The sequence below is a fragment of the Sebastes fasciatus genome, chromosome 1, assembly GCF_043250625.1.
Source record: "Sebastes fasciatus isolate fSebFas1 chromosome 1, fSebFas1.pri, whole genome shotgun sequence".
NCBI classification, from domain to species: Eukaryota; Metazoa; Chordata; class Actinopteri; order Perciformes; family Sebastidae; genus Sebastes; species Sebastes fasciatus.
The window spans coordinates 22,900,002-22,915,001 of NC_133795.1; the positions used below are offsets into that span (position 1 = coordinate 22,900,002).

General features: G+C 42.0%; 3 protein-coding genes across 4 annotated transcripts in view; all 3 read left to right on the top strand.

Annotated features, from left to right (window-relative positions):
* LOC141769193 (monoacylglycerol lipase abhd6-A-like) overlaps window positions 1-4,580 on the top strand; it is a 14,213-nt gene extending 9,633 nt beyond the window's left edge. The window contains exons 7-10 of the mRNA XM_074638040.1: window positions 2,741-2,795; window positions 3,271-3,371; window positions 3,592-3,813; window positions 4,233-4,580. Coding sequence (XP_074494141.1) covers window positions 2,741-2,795; window positions 3,271-3,371; window positions 3,592-3,771 — 336 coding nt within the window. The 3' untranslated portion in view covers window positions 3,772-3,813; window positions 4,233-4,580. The remainder of the gene's footprint in view (window positions 1-2,740; window positions 2,796-3,270; window positions 3,372-3,591; window positions 3,814-4,232) is intronic.
* A 3,016-nt stretch (window positions 4,581-7,596) lies between these two features.
* On the top strand, window positions 7,597-9,659 carry LOC141769222 (monoacylglycerol lipase ABHD6-like). The gene is made up of 4 exons (XM_074638080.1): window positions 7,597-7,651; window positions 8,127-8,227; window positions 8,448-8,669; window positions 9,089-9,659. The coding sequence occupies exons 2-3, from the start codon at window positions 8,132-8,134 to the stop codon at window positions 8,625-8,627; spliced, it is 276 nt and encodes a 91-aa protein (XP_074494181.1). The 5' UTR covers window positions 7,597-7,651; window positions 8,127-8,131; the 3' UTR covers window positions 8,628-8,669; window positions 9,089-9,659.
* A 3,424-nt stretch (window positions 9,660-13,083) lies between these two features.
* LOC141769229 (monoacylglycerol lipase abhd6-B-like) overlaps window positions 13,084-15,000 on the top strand; it is a 7,849-nt gene continuing 5,932 nt past the window's right edge. The window contains exons 1-2 of one of the 2 annotated variants that reach the window (XM_074638093.1): window positions 13,084-13,196; window positions 14,437-14,564. In XM_074638093.1, the coding sequence (XP_074494194.1) occupies window positions 14,458-14,564 (107 nt within the window). In that variant the 5' untranslated portion in view covers window positions 13,084-13,196; window positions 14,437-14,457. The remainder of the gene's footprint in view (window positions 13,197-14,436; window positions 14,565-15,000) is intronic. The other variant, XM_074638102.1, reaches the window with a different exon arrangement.

The window sequence follows — 15,000 nt, forward strand, 5'->3', positions numbered from 1 at the left end:
ACAGAAATAATTGTATAAACACATAAAAAGGGGCGGCTGTGGCTCAGAGGGTAGAGCAGGTCGTCCACCAATCGGAAGGTCGGTGGTTCGATCCCCGGCTGCTCCGGGCCTCGAGCAAGACACTTAACCCCAAATTGTTCCCGAAGAATGTGCCGTCGGTGTGTGAATGAATATTTAGATTAGATCCTGTTGGGCAAGTTGACACCTCTGCCATCAGTGTATGAATGTGTGTGTGAATGGGTGAATGCTGACATGTAGTGTAAAGCGCTTTGAGTGGTCGGAAGACTAGAAAAGTGTTATATAAATGCAAGTCTATTCACCATTTACCATAACCCCCCCCCCATGTTTCTGCTCCAAGAAGCCCCATCTCTATAGCAATATTACTGCACCATTAAATAAGCAGAGTTAATTTCATAAACAATTACATTTATTCATATAAATGAATTCAATGCGATAGAAACGTAGAGGAGACACACACAAACACACGCACACAAAAAAGAGGAAAGAACTAAAAACAAAAAGAATAAAATAAATAAAAAGAAGAAGAGAAAATAAACAAACAAGAACAAAAAAGTATAAATTGGGAATTATATGTAATACGGGGTCAGCAGTTTAAAACTTCAATGTCAGTGGTATCCATTTTTTCTATATAGACTAAAAAAGGTCTCCATATAGCATCAAATTCCTGAGCACACCCTCTTGTAGTATAGCAAATCTTCTCCAACACCAAATGATGTATGAGATCTTCAATCCACATCCTAAAGGTTGGAGGGTATTTCTCCTTCCATTTAAGAAGTATACGTCGTCTAGCTAAAAGAGATGCAAAAGCTATCATATTCTTTGCCTGGTGACTAAGATGTATATCTTGTGGTGCTACTCCAAATACTGCAGTAATAGCAGAAGGTTCGATGGGTACTTCAAAAACATCTGAAAAGGTTTTAAATATTGACTGCCAGAAACTATTTAGTTTTTGGACAAAACCAGAACAAATGTGAAAGGGTGTCTGGTGCTTGCCTGTATCGGTCACGCATAGGGTGGATACTGGGCGTGAGCTTAGCTAACTTCACTTTAGACCAGTGAAGGCGATGTAAAACCTTGAACTGAATAATTATATGTCGTAAACAAATTGAAGAAGAGTGTATCCTATCTAAGGCTCCAAACCTCATCAGAAAACGCTGTCCCCAAATCTTCCTCCCACTGATTCCTTAGTAATGTCAAGGGTTCCAAATTATGTGATTTCAGTAAAGAATAAACTGCCCCAATAGACCCTGTGGAACATGGATTAAGTTTCAAAATGTAATGTAAAAGAGAGTTGGGTGGTTGCGATGGAAAGTAAGTGGATGATGCTGATATAAAACTATGAATTTGTAAAAATCCCCCCAAAAAATGAGAGTGAGGAATATTAAACTTAAAGGGACTGTTTGTAACTTCTTACACGTATAAATCATTGCGGGTCGGTGTCCCATGCGCGCTCGCGTGTGGCTACGCTGTTCAGGCTCAGACTCCAACACAAACTACACCGGCGCACCAAAACCGCAAAGTTATATCTAGTGAAGCCTGTCTGTTAAACAGTGTTGGCCGTGGTCAGAGGACGCGGGGGAGACCGTAGCTTTGGTCTCCAGGACCGGAGTCTCTGCTCCTCCGCTCCGCTGCCTGCTTGCCCTCTCTCACAGCTCGCTCCACTCTCACGTGCATGCGCGCTCACTACACACTGCAGAAGAGTTAGTTTAGCTCTGAGAATATCTAGTAAATGTACAGTGGACGTTTGTGCAGAAATAAATGCTGCAGCTCCTCCAGACCAACAGAGGTTTCCCGTGTCTTGTGAAGTGACGGGGCTCCGCAGCGAGAAACGTTATCGTCTCCGACCAGGTGCTGGTGTCTTCCTCCCACCGCGGGCCGCGGTCGGGTGGCTGAACCAGGAAAAGCCAACACTAGGATCAGATCTGCTTTTACAACCCCCCCAACCTCCCTCGACTGGTAAAGAGCTACTAAATCCAGGTTAAGAAGACACTTTTAAAGGGACTGTTTGTAACTTTCAGAAATGCTTGTTAACAGCGACACCTGTGGCCAGGTGGCTTCCTTCTTCAGCCTCCGGGCTGAAGCAGGAAGAGAGACGCTATCGTCTCCCGACTGCGCCCCCGGGGAGACACCAACACCCGGTCGGAGACGGTAACGTTTCTCTCAGCGGAGCCCCGTCATTTTACAAGAGTCGGAAAACCTCTGTTGGTCTGGAGGAGCTGCAGCATTTATTTTTGCAGAAACGTCCACTGTACATTCACTAGATATTCTCAGAGCTAAACTAACTCTCCTGCAGTGTGGAGTGAGCGCGCGTTCACGTCTAGAGGTGGAGCGAGACAGCGAGAACGAGCGCGGTGTGAGTGAAGGCAAGCAGGCAGAGGAGGAGAGACTCCGGCCACACGCGAGTGCGCGCATATGCGAGCGCGCGCATGGGATCCCGACCCGGTAGATTTATACCTGTAAAAAGTTACAAACAGTCCCTTTAAGGCTTCAAACAACAACAGTGTAAATGTATATTCTATTCTATTCTATTATTGAGATGAAGCTATGGAGCCTGGAGAGTATAGTAGTATTTTAGTTAGCAGGTTCTAACTGACAGAGCTGTGAATGAAATCTAATAAGTTTCTACTGTGTGTGTGTGTGTGTGTGTGTGTGTGTGTGTGTGTGTGTGTGTGTGTGTGTGTGTGTGTGTGTGTGTGTGTGCGTGTGTGTGTGTTGCCAGCTCCTGCGGGGTCTCCTTGACAACAGCATCCCCAACAATGGTTTCTACAAAGAATGTCAGTCTGCTCACATCCATCTCCAACACTTTCTCCTCCTCTATGACCTCCTTCTTCTCTCTTCTCCTACTCCATTGCTCCTCCCACATTACAGAGCCATTATCCTGACGTGATGCTAAACTCATTTAATTAATAAACCATACGTTATCAGATCATTGGTGGGCACATTAAACGCCCTTCAGCAGCTCAGAGGAGATAATCCTCCCCTTTCCTGGTAGGCTTTTAATTTCAAACATCTCCACGTGAAGTCTAGTGACCACTTTGTGGATGCTAATGGGGATCCAAATATAGAATAATGTAGTGTTAAGTTTCATTGACAGCAACATGACAACAAAAGTAGAAGTGATTGTAATGAATTAATTAGTAAATGGAAATGATTTTTTCTCTTGTTTATGTCTTTAATAATTGTTTCTGCATGTGCTTGTAATATGCTCCTTTAATTTATTGTGTGTGTGTGTGTGTGTGTGTTCTTCAGTGTTTATGGAGATCTCCGGGGAGAAGTCTCTTCACTTGCTGCAGGAAAACTTGCATCTGATCACATCACCTGTGCAGGTGATCTGGGGGACGGAGGACAAGGTATAAAGTGATGGTCATTTAAAAACTATATATGTTCAAGGAAAAAGGCACGCCAACCAACCAATCAAATGACCGATAAGGCTATGCATAGAGTCGTGCTACAAGCGTAGCTAATATAAAATTAATATAACAAATTGACAGCAGTGTCTGCTGATCACCAAAGGTGTCGCCAAAATCCACAAACATGACGAGCTGCTAATAAACCTGTCTCCTCTCTCAGCTGTTGGACGTGTCGGGGGCGACAGTGCTGCAGGAGTCGCTGCCAAACTGCCAGGTGGCGCTGTTGGACAACTGTGGTCACTCTTTGACGGTGGAACAGCCCAAGAAAACCGCCAAGCTCATCATGGACTTCCTGTCTGCGCAGGAAGTCAACGGTGAAAACACTAAGAAACTTTCCTGAAGAAAACGTTTGAACCATATGACCTCACTATGGATGATGAAGGTGAGTGTAACGACGGCTCGCCGTTACTGGAGGTTAATTATAGTAACTTTAACTATAACTATAATTACAATGCATAAATGGTTATTGAACGCACTTATTGGTACATATTGTTAACAGGGTAAATAAACACACAGATGTATTTATTGATCAATCAATTTATTGTCGATGTATTTCAGTGGGATGAGGCTGGCGTGCAGGGTATTTTACAGCGGGGATGTGGGGCAATTCCTCCTCGTCGTTCTCCTGTAAAATACCAAAATACTTATTAAAATACATACATCGATTTATACCCCAGTAGTGGAAGAAGGTAATGTGGGATAAGGAAGTAGATTGAAGATTGTAGATTGACTTGTATTAACATTAAAACGGTCATGTCAATATCATGCATTGACTTACCTCTGCCTGTTTCCGTCTCACAGGGTGTTTGGGCGAAAGAGATCCCCGGGGGCTCGCGCACCTATAAATTGTTCCAGGAGGGTAAAACCAGTGGGAAGTGGGTAGAGGGGAGTTCGGCGGGACTGTTTTAAATGTATTTGTTCAGGTGAAATATTTATTGGTATTTAGTAAAGATATTTAGGTGTTTATATATTTGTTAAGAGTATTTATATTTTGGGTAATGGTTTTATGTAAATAGATTGGTATATTTTTGTTTATTTGTGTGTTGTATTTAATATGAGGAATGGTATGTGCTAATTGAATGGGCTATATAAGGCTGGTGAATCTAAGTTGATGGGGGAATACTAAGGTGGAGGCCAACGTGTGTGTACGGTGCGGTGAAAGAAAAATAAAATGTTTTCATGCTGAAACGCCATCCGGTTGTGGACTTCTCCTCATTGCCTCCTTGACCGCTCGGGCATTCTAACAATGAGGAGAATGAAGGTAATGATTAAGTGGTATTGATATTTAGGGATGATACTCTTTTATAGTCTGATATAAGAGTTTTCTACAACAGCGTTTACATCTGTGAAAATTAAATGCACAAACAAAATGGACTGGACTTTTTCTTTTTATTGGTATTCTGTACAAAATCCAATAAATCACAGAAATAATTGTATAAACACATAAAAAGGGGCGGCTGTGGCTCAGAGGGTAGAGCAGGTCGTCCACCAATCGGAAGGTCGGTGGTTCGATCCCCGGCTGCTCCGGGCCTCGAGCAAGACACTTAACCCCAAATTGTTCCCGAAGGCTGTGCCGTCGGTGTGTGAATGAATATTTAGATTAGATCCTGTTGGGCAAGTTGACACCTCTGCCATCAGTGTATGAATGTGTGTGTGAATGGGTGAATGCTGACATGTAGTGTAAAGCGCTTTGAGTGGTCGGAAGACTAGAAAAGTGCTATATAAATGCAAGTCTATTCACCATTTACCATAACCCCCCCCCCATGTTTCTGCTCCAAGAAGCCCCATCTCTATAGCAATATTACTGCACCATTAAATAAGCAGAGTTAATTTCATAAACAATTACATTTATTCATATAAATGAATTCAATGCGATAGAAACGTAGAGGAGACACACACAAACACACGCACACAAAAAAGAGGAAAGAACTAAAAACAAAAAGAATAAAATAAATAAAAAGAAGAAGAGAAAATAAACAAACAAGAACAAAAAAGTATAAGTTGGGAATTATATGTAATACGGGGTCAGCAGTTTAAAACTTCAATGTCAGTGGTATCCATTTTTTCTATATAGACTAAAAAAGGTCTCCATATAGCATCAAATTCCTGAGCACACCCTCTTGTAGTATAGCAAATCTTCTCCAACACCAAATGATGTATGAGATCTTCAATCCACATCCTAAAGGTTGGAGGGTATTTCTCCTTCCATTTAAGAAGTATACGTCGTCTAGCTAAAAGAGATGCAAAAGCTATCATATTCTTTGCCTGGTGACTAAGATGTATATCTTGTGGTGCTACTCCAAATACTGCAGTAATAGCAGAAGGTTCGATGGGTACTTCAAAAACATCTGAAAAGGTTTTAAATATTGACTGCCAGAAACTATTTAGTTTTTGGACAAAACCAGAACAAATGTGAAAGGGTGTCTGGTGCTTGCCTGTATCGGTCACGCATAGGGTGGATACTGGGCGTGAGCTTAGCTAACTTCACTTTAGACCAGTGAAGGCGATGTAAAACCTTGAACTGAATAATTATATGTCGTAAACAAATTGAAGAAGAGTGTATCCTATCTAAGGCTCCAAACCTCATCAGAAAACGCTGTCCCCAAATCTTCCTCCCACTGATTCCTTAGTAATGTCAAGGGTTCCAAATTATGTGATTTCAGTAAAGAATAAACTGCCCCAATAGACCCTGTGGAACATGGATTAAGTTTCAAAATGTAATGTAAAAGAGAGTTGGGTGGTTGCGATGGAAAGTAAGTGGATGATGCTGATATAAAACTATGAATTTGTAAAAATCCCCCCAAAAAATGAGAGTGAGGAATATTAAACTTAAAGGGACTGTTTGTAACTTCTTACACGTATAAATCATTGCGGGTCGGTGTCCCATGCGCGCTCGCGTGTGGCTACGCTGTTCAGGCTCAGACTCCAACACAAACTACACCGGCGCACCAAAACCGCAAAGTTATATCTAGTGAAGCCTGTCTGTTAAACAGTGTTGGCCGTGGTCAGAGGACGCGGGGGAGACCGTAGCTTTGGTCTCCAGGACCGGAGTCTCTGCTCCTCCGCTCCGCTGCCTGCTTGCCCTCTCTCACAGCTCGCTCCACTCTCACGTGCATGCGCGCTCACTACACACTGCAGAAGAGATAGTTTAGCTCTGAGAATATCTAGTAAATGTACAGTGGACGTTTGTGCAGAAATAAATGCTGCAGCTCCTCCAGACCAACAGAGGTTTCCCGTGTCTTGTGAAGTGACGGGGCTCCGCAGCGAGAAACGTTATCGTCTCCGACCAGGTGCTGGTGTCTTCCTCCCACCGCGGGCCGCGGTCGGGTGGCTGAACCAGGAAAAGCCAACACTAGGATCAGATCTGCTTTTACAACCCCCCCAACCTCCCTCGACTGGTAAAGAGCTACTAAATCCAGGTTAAGAAGACACTTTTAAAGGGACTGTTTGTAACTTTCAGAAATGCTTGTTAACAGCGACACCTGTGGCCAGGTGGCTTCCTTCTTCAGCCTCCGGGCTGAAGCAGGAAGAGAGACGCTATCGTCTCCCGACTGCGCCCCCGGGGAGACACCAACACCCGGTCGGAGACGGTAACGTTTCTCTCAGCGGAGCCCCGTCATTTTACAAGAGTCGGAAAACCTCTGTTGGTCTGGAGGAGCTGCAGCATTTATTTTTGCAGAAACGTCCACTGTACATTCACTAGATATTCTCAGAGCTAAACTAACTCTCCTGCAGTGTGGAGTGAGCGCGCGTTCACGTCTAGAGGTGGAGCGAGACAGCGAGAACGAGCGCGGTGTGAGTGAAGGCAAGCAGGCAGAGGAGGAGAGACTCCGGCCACACGCGAGTGCGCGCATATGCGAGCGCGCGCATGGGATCCCGACCCGGTAGATTTATACCTGTAAAAAGTTACAAACAGTCCCTTTAAGGCTTCAAACAACAACAGTGTAAATGTATATTCTATTCTATTCTATTATTGAGATGAAGCTATGGAGCCTGGAGAGTATAGTAGTATTTTAGTTAGCAGGTTCTAACTGACAGAGCTGTGAATGAAATCTAATAAGTTTCTACTGTGTGTGTGTGTGTGTGTGTGTGTGTGTGTGTGTGTGTGTGTGTGTGTGTGTGTGTGTGTGTGTGTGTGTGTGTGTGCGTGTGTGTGTGTTGCCAGCTCCTGCGGGGTCTCCTTGACAACAGCATCCCCAACAATGGTTTCTACAAAGAATGTCAGTCTGCTCACATCCATCTCCAACACTTTCTCCTCCTCTATGACCTCCTTCTTCTCTCTTCTCCTACTCCATTGCTCCTCCCACATTACAGAGCCATTATCCTGACGTGATGCTAAACTCATTTAATTAATAAACCATACGTTATCAGATCATTGGTGGGCACATTAAACGCCCTTCAGCAGCTCAGAGGAGATAATCCTCCCCTTTCCTGGTAGGCTTTTAATTTCAAACATCTCCACGTGAAGTCTAGTGACCACTTTGTGGATGCTAATGGGGATCCAAATATAGAATAATGTAGTGTTAAGTTTCATTGACAGCAACATGACAACAAAAGTAGAAGTGATTGTAATGAATTAATTAGTAAATGGAAATGATTTTTTCTCTTGTTTATGTCTTTAATAATTGTTTCTGCATGTGCTTGTAATATGCTCCTTTAATTTATTGTGTGTGTGTGTGTGTGTGTGTTCTTCAGTGTTTATGGAGATCTCCGGGGAGAAGTCTCTTCACTTGCTGCAGGAAAACTTGCATCTGATCACATCACCTGTGCAGGTGATCTGGGGGACGGAGGACAAGGTATAAAGTGATGGTCATTTAAAAACTATATATGTTCAAGGAAAAAGGCACGCCAACCAACCAATCAAATGACCGATAAGGCTATGCATAGAGTCGTGCTACAAGCGTAGCTAATATAAAATTAATATAACAAATTGACAGCAGTGTCTGCTGATCACCAAAGGTGTCGCCAAAATCCACAAACATGACGAGCTGCTAATAAACCTGTCTCCTCTCTCAGCTGTTGGACGTGTCGGGGGCGACAGTGCTGCAGGAGTCGCTGCCAAACTGCCAGGTGGCGCTGTTGGACAACTGTGGTCACTCTTTGACGGTGGAACAGCCCAAGAAAACCGCCAAGCTCATCATGGACTTCCTGTCTGCGCAGGAAGTCAACGGTGAAAACACTAAGAAACTTTCCTGAAGAAAACGTTTGAACCATATGACCTCACTATGGATGATGAAGGTGAGTGTAACGACGGCTCGCCGTTACTGGAGGTTAATTATAGTAACTTTAACTATAACTATAATTACAATGCATAAATGGTTATTGAACGCACTTATTGGTACATATTGTTAACAGGGTAAATAAACACACAGATGTATTTATTGATCAATCAATTTATTGTCGATGTATTTCAGTGGGATGAGGCTGGCGTGCAGGGTATTTTACAGCGGGGATGTGGGGCAATTCCTCCTCGTCGTTCTCCTGTAAAATACCAAAATACTTATTAAAATACATACATCGATTTATACCCCAGTAGTGGAAGAAGGTAATGTGGGATAAGGAAGTAGATTGAAGATTGTAGATTGACTTGTATTAACATTAAAACGGTCATGTCAATATCATGCATTGACTTACCTCTGCCTGTTTCCGTCTCACAGGGTGTTTGGGCGAAAGAGATCCCCGGGGGCTCGCGCACCTATAAATTGTTCCAGGAGGGTAAAACCAGTGGGAAGTGGGTAGAGGGGAGTTCGGCGGGACTGTTTTAAATGTATTTGTTCAGGTGAAATATTTATTGGTATTTAGTAAAGATATTTAGGTGTTTATATATTTGTTAAGAGTATTTATATTTTGGGTAATGGTTTTATGTAAATAGATTGGTATATTTTTGTTTATTTGTGTGTTGTATTTAATATGAGGAATGGTATGTGCTAATTGAATGGGCTATATAAGGCTGGTGAATCTAAGTTGATGGGGGAATACTAAGGTGGAGGCCAACGTGTGTGTACGGTGCGGTGAAAGAAAAATAAAATGTTTTCATGCTGAAACGCCATCCGGTTGTGGACTTCTCCTCATTGCCTCCTTGACCGCTCGGGCATTCTAACAATGAGGAGAATGAAGGTAATGATTAAGTGGTATTGATATTTAGGGATGATACTCTTTTATAGTCTGATATAAGAGTTTTCTACAACAGCGTTTACATCTGTGAAAATTAAATGCACAAACAAAATGGACTGGACTTTTTCTTTTTATTGGTATTCTGTACAAAATCCAATAAATCACAGAAATAATTGTATAAACACATAAAAAGGGGCGGCTGTGGCTCAGAGGGTAGAGCAGGTCGTCCACCAATCGGAAGGTCGGTGGTTCGATCCCCGGCTGCTCCGGGCCTCGAGCAAGACACTTAACCCCAAATTGTTCCCGAAGGCTGTGCCGTCGGTGTGTGAATGAATATTTAGATTAGATCCTGTTGGGCAAGTTGACACCTCTGCCATCAGTGTATGAATGTGTGTGTGAATGGGTGAATGCTGACATGTAGTGTAAAGCGCTTTGAGTGGTCGGAAGACTAGAAAAGTGCTATATAAATGCAAGTCTATTCACCATTTACCATAACCCCCCCCCCATGTTTCTGCTCCAAGAAGCCCCATCTCTATAGCAATATTACTGCACCATTAAATAAGCAGAGTTAATTTCATAAACAATTACATTTATTCATATAAATGAATTCAATGCGATAGAAACGTAGAGGAGACACACACAAACACACGCACACAAAAAAGAGGAAAGAACTAAAAACAAAAAGAATAAAATAAATAAAAAGAAGAAGAGAAAATAAACAAACAAGAACAAAAAAGTATAAGTTGGGAATTATATGTAATACGGGGTCAGCAGTTTAAAACTTCAATGTCAGTGGTATCCATTTTTTCTATATAGACTAAAAAAGGTCTCCATATAGCATCAAATTCCTGAGCACACCCTCTTGTAGTATAGCAAATCTTCTCCAACACCAAATGATGTATGAGATCTTCAATCCACATCCTAAAGGTTGGAGGGTATTTCTCCTTCCATTTAAGAAGTATACGTCGTCTAGCTAAAAGAGATGCAAAAGCTATCATATTCTTTGCCTGGTGACTAAGATGTATATCTTGTGGTGCTACTCCAAATACTGCAGTAATAGCAGAAGGTTCGATGGGTACTTCAAAAACATCTGAAAAGGTTTTAAATATTGACTGCCAGAAACTATTTAGTTTTTGGACAAAACCAGAACAAATGTGAAAGGGTGTCTGGTGCTTGCCTGTATCGGTCACGCATAGGGTGGATACTGGGCGTGAGCTTAGCTAACTTCACTTTAGACCAGTGAAGGCGATGTAAAACCTTGAACTGAATAATTATATGTCGTAAACAAATTGAAGAAGAGTGTATCCTATCTAAGGCTCCAAACCTCATCAGAAAACGCTGTCCCCAAATCTTCCTCCCACTGATTCCTTAGTAATGTCAAGGGTTCCAAATTATGTGATTTCAGTAAGGAATAAACTGCCCCAATAGACCCTGTGGAACATGGATTAAGTTTCAAAATGTAATGTAAAAGAGAGTTGGGTGGTTGCGATGGAAAGTAAGTGGATGATGCTGCAGAAGAGTTAGTTTAGCTCTGAGAATATCTAGTAAATGTACAGTGGACGTTTGTGCAGAAATAAATGCTGCAGCTCCTCCAGACCAACAGAGGTTTCCCGTGTCTTGTGAAGTGACGGGGCTCCGCAGCGAGAAACGTTATCGTCTCCGACCAGGTGCTGGTGTCTTCCTCCCACCGCGGGCCGCGGTCGGGTGGCTGATCCAGGAAAAGCCAACACTAGGATCAGCATTGATTCATGGAGAGACCTTCCTCTGGTCAGCTAACATTACTGCCAAGCAGGTGAAATATAGAGTGATATTGTGGTTTTAGCTGACGTGTGTCGCCTCACTGTTTTGAGCGATGCTCGTTCATGTCTATGTAGAGCGAGCACAAGCGCGAGCCCGACGCTGACTTTCGTTGACTTAACGGCCACAGGTGTTGCTGTTAACAAGTATTTCTGATCCATTTCTCTGTATTCTCTTAATACCGGGTTCATCACGCAACGCGATCGCTAGCGGTTCGACTGCAACAGCAAGTAGGTGGCAACCCTGTCTAGTGCCACGATGGAGTGGGAAATAGGAGGACAGATTGTTGTTCATTCAGACAGCTGCCAATGGAGAGGAGTAAAGCATCCTTATCCAGGAAACAAATCTCTCACCAACACCAAATTGTTTGACAGTATAAAGAAGATAATCCCACTCCACCCGATCAAAAGCCTTCTCGGCGTCAAGCGATATAAATATTTCTGGAATGCCGAGTGGATTGGGATCGTAAAGGATATGAAATAGGCGTTGTATCTTAAAATAAGAATGGCGGCCTTTAATAAAGCCTGTGTTGTCTTCAGATAAACTGAGGGGAAGACAGCTTCCAGACAGGAGGCTTGTTGAGGCAAGTTTTTATACACACAGCACCAGTGCAGGAGGCCGTAGTCTCTGTTTTAGATGAGAAAACACTCCACGTTGGGATTTTGCAAATTCAAAAAAACTATATTTCAGTTTCATGTGAATGTCAGTTGTTTGTGTGTGAAGTCTCCTGCTGTGAACCGACTGCATATTTAACCTCATAAAAACACATTCAGATTGAAATTGTGAATGAAAACTGTACCGTATACAGGTGAATAAAGCTGAATAATTAATGTGATTTAGTAATGTCAGCACTTGTACAAAGAGTGTCTCTGGAGTATAGTAAAAAATCTCCTGCAGAAAAAAATAAATAATTGTCTTATTGATTTATTGGAAACTTCTCAGCTCTGTTTTGTGTTTTCTCTGTTTTTGTTTTTTTGTATGTAGTAATACACCAACAGATCGCTGCATGACGACTCATCTTTACAGCTTTATCAAGAATGTCAAAGAGTAGGTAATTCAGCAGCAGCAAGTGGTCCACCTTCTGAGGTATAAATTACTATAGTTATTGATAAGCATTAAATAAAAACATTTAGTATTTTAGGTTTGAAATTATTGATTGTTTTCAAATAATTTGGCTTAGTTTGTAATTTGAACCATGTATTAACTTAATTAAATACAATTAATTGTTATTGTTATATTATTGAACTTGTGCAGAGACTCCGTTTATCCCCAGTTTCTGTCTCTCATGTAATCATCGTTTTTACATCTGAGGTTCTAAACACCAAACATAATATTTTTACTGACAGGATATAAGAGATGAAAGCCCATTTAAGTCAGAAAAATACATTTTAAAAAATGTTAGATGTGGCAAAAGTATAATGAATTCATAGTACCTCAAAATGATGAGGTAATGAGTCAAGATGTTGACTCATTATCTGATAATTATGATTATGTATTGTCTTATTTTGAGTTATCATGAGTATTTTCATATGATTCATATTTGATCAGCGCTGCCTAGTTTGACCGTTTGATTGGAGTTCGCGAGTGATTGACAGCTGCTCAGAGACGGCAGGCTCCAGCTCAGCTCTGATTGGTTGTCTTCCTCCGGTCTGTGAAATCTTGCAGATGCCGTTAGGAGCACCGGAGGACACTGGAGGACACAGAGGCACATGATTGAGGAGGAGGAGGAGGAGGAGGAGGAGGAGAAGGAAGAGGAGGAGGAGGAGAAGGAAGAGGAGGAGCACAGTGAATGGAGGACAGCTGCAGTGTCAGATCGAAGAGGACTCGGACAGGTACAGTGTTACTTCTGAACAGGTGATTATAAACATGCTATAATGCAAATGAATATGTCTTCTCTTCAGCAGCAGACTGTGTTATTCAGTCAGTGTGTTTATATAACCTACAGTAGCGGATGTTGTGATCATGTTTAAGATGTGATATTATCAAAGGACACTTAGAGAGTCTTAACCAGGATACATGTGTGTCTTCAATGTAATATTTGTATCTGCTGGTTCACAAAACTGATTTAAGCCTCATCTCTACTTGAACCTTCACTTTAAAATGTAAAATGTATTCTAAAACTAACAGGAAACCAGCGGTGATCTGGTTAACGTCAAGTTCCGCCTTCCTCTACACTGTAAACATTTGCTGTTAATTTACAGTGGGATTTCAACAGTATTAACCTGTTATTGCTAAAAGCAATATGATGATCTAGATCAGGGGTGCACACACTTTTTCAGCATGCGAGCTACTTATAAAATGACCAAGTCAAAATGATCTACCTACTATAAAAATGCAAAACATATATTTATTCATAAATATATTGAGTATTCTTTATATGTACAATATATGTTGGTGTACCTTGCATAACTGCATGAACCCATATTGTACAATATAACTCTGTACATTTTTTGTCATTACCTTACTCTGATGACTTGCACTGAATGGAATCAGCCAGGGATGCATAGTCCGGACAGTAGCTGCTGATAGCCAGCCTCAAGCACACTTCCAAATGATCATCAGTCAAGGTGGAACGGTATTTGGACTTAATAATCTTCATGTGGGAAAAGGCTGACTCGCATAAATAAGTGGAGCCGAATAATGCAGTCAAGGAGGTAGCACATTTCCTCATGTTGGGGTACTTTTCCTCTGTGAGTAAGTTCCAGAACTGTCCATGAGCCCTGGACTGAATGTCAGCTTGTAGTGTCAAAATCTCATCCTCCATTCCAGATGAGTTCAGGTGAAACAGTGTTGCAATTTGTTGGCTGACGTCTATTTAAAAAAAAAAAAAAAAAAAAAATTTTTTTTTTTTTTTTTTTTTAAAATGCCATGCGATCTACCCACACTACCTTCGCGATCGACCGGTAGATCGCGATCGACGTATTGGGCACCCCTGATCTAGATTAACCTGCTCGGGACCCCTGAGACAATGAGCTGACGGACGACAGCAGTTTCCCTCTGCTTCCAGTCTTTGTGCTAAACTAAGCTAAAAACAAATAAAAGTGCTGATTCTGTACTGAGATTAAACTGATATTCACCTTCTCATCTGGCACAGCAAACAAGCTAATTTCACAAAATGATGGAGCTGATGATGCTATCAGGAGGTGTTGTGGTTCTTCCTGCCCTCGCTTTCATCACCTCCCTCCGGCTCCGGCCAGGAGCCTACCTTAAGGCCTACAACTGGTAAACACACAAACACACACAAACATAGACTGGTTGGACTGGTCTATTACCAGTGACTGGTAGTTGGTTAGTGTTTACGGAAGGGATAATGTACAGCAAGCCGGTTATTACACGGCTACTTACTGAAGGAATCAATATTTTGACACAAAAACGGTCCGCCAGAGTCCGACATCTGAACTGCGCCCATAGCAACGGTCTGTTATACATAGCAACGGTCTGTTATACATGAATTACAGACCGCAGAACGCAGTGATTGACCTATCAGAATCGAGTATTCAACACAGACTTGTAATAAAGGTATTTAAATCAGCATTGTGGGGTTTCTTTTCTTTCAATAATAACAATGTTGTGACAGAATATCACTGTTCAGCTTTGTGTTACAGGCTGTTGCTGTGCTGTAATGTAACTGCCTCCAAAATATACTTTTATTGTGAAG

What these genes read in the sequence shown, in the direction of transcription:
- LOC141769222 (XM_074638080.1), top strand. Translation starts at nt 8,132, where the DNA reads ATGGAGATCTCCGGGGAGAAGTCTCTTCACTTGCTGCAGGAAAACTTG. An exon ending in TCTGGGGGACGGAGGACAAG is followed by an intron (nt 8,228 to 8,447) that starts GTATAAAGTGAT and finishes CTCCTCTCTCAG; the next exon opens with CTGTTGGACGTGTCGGGGGC.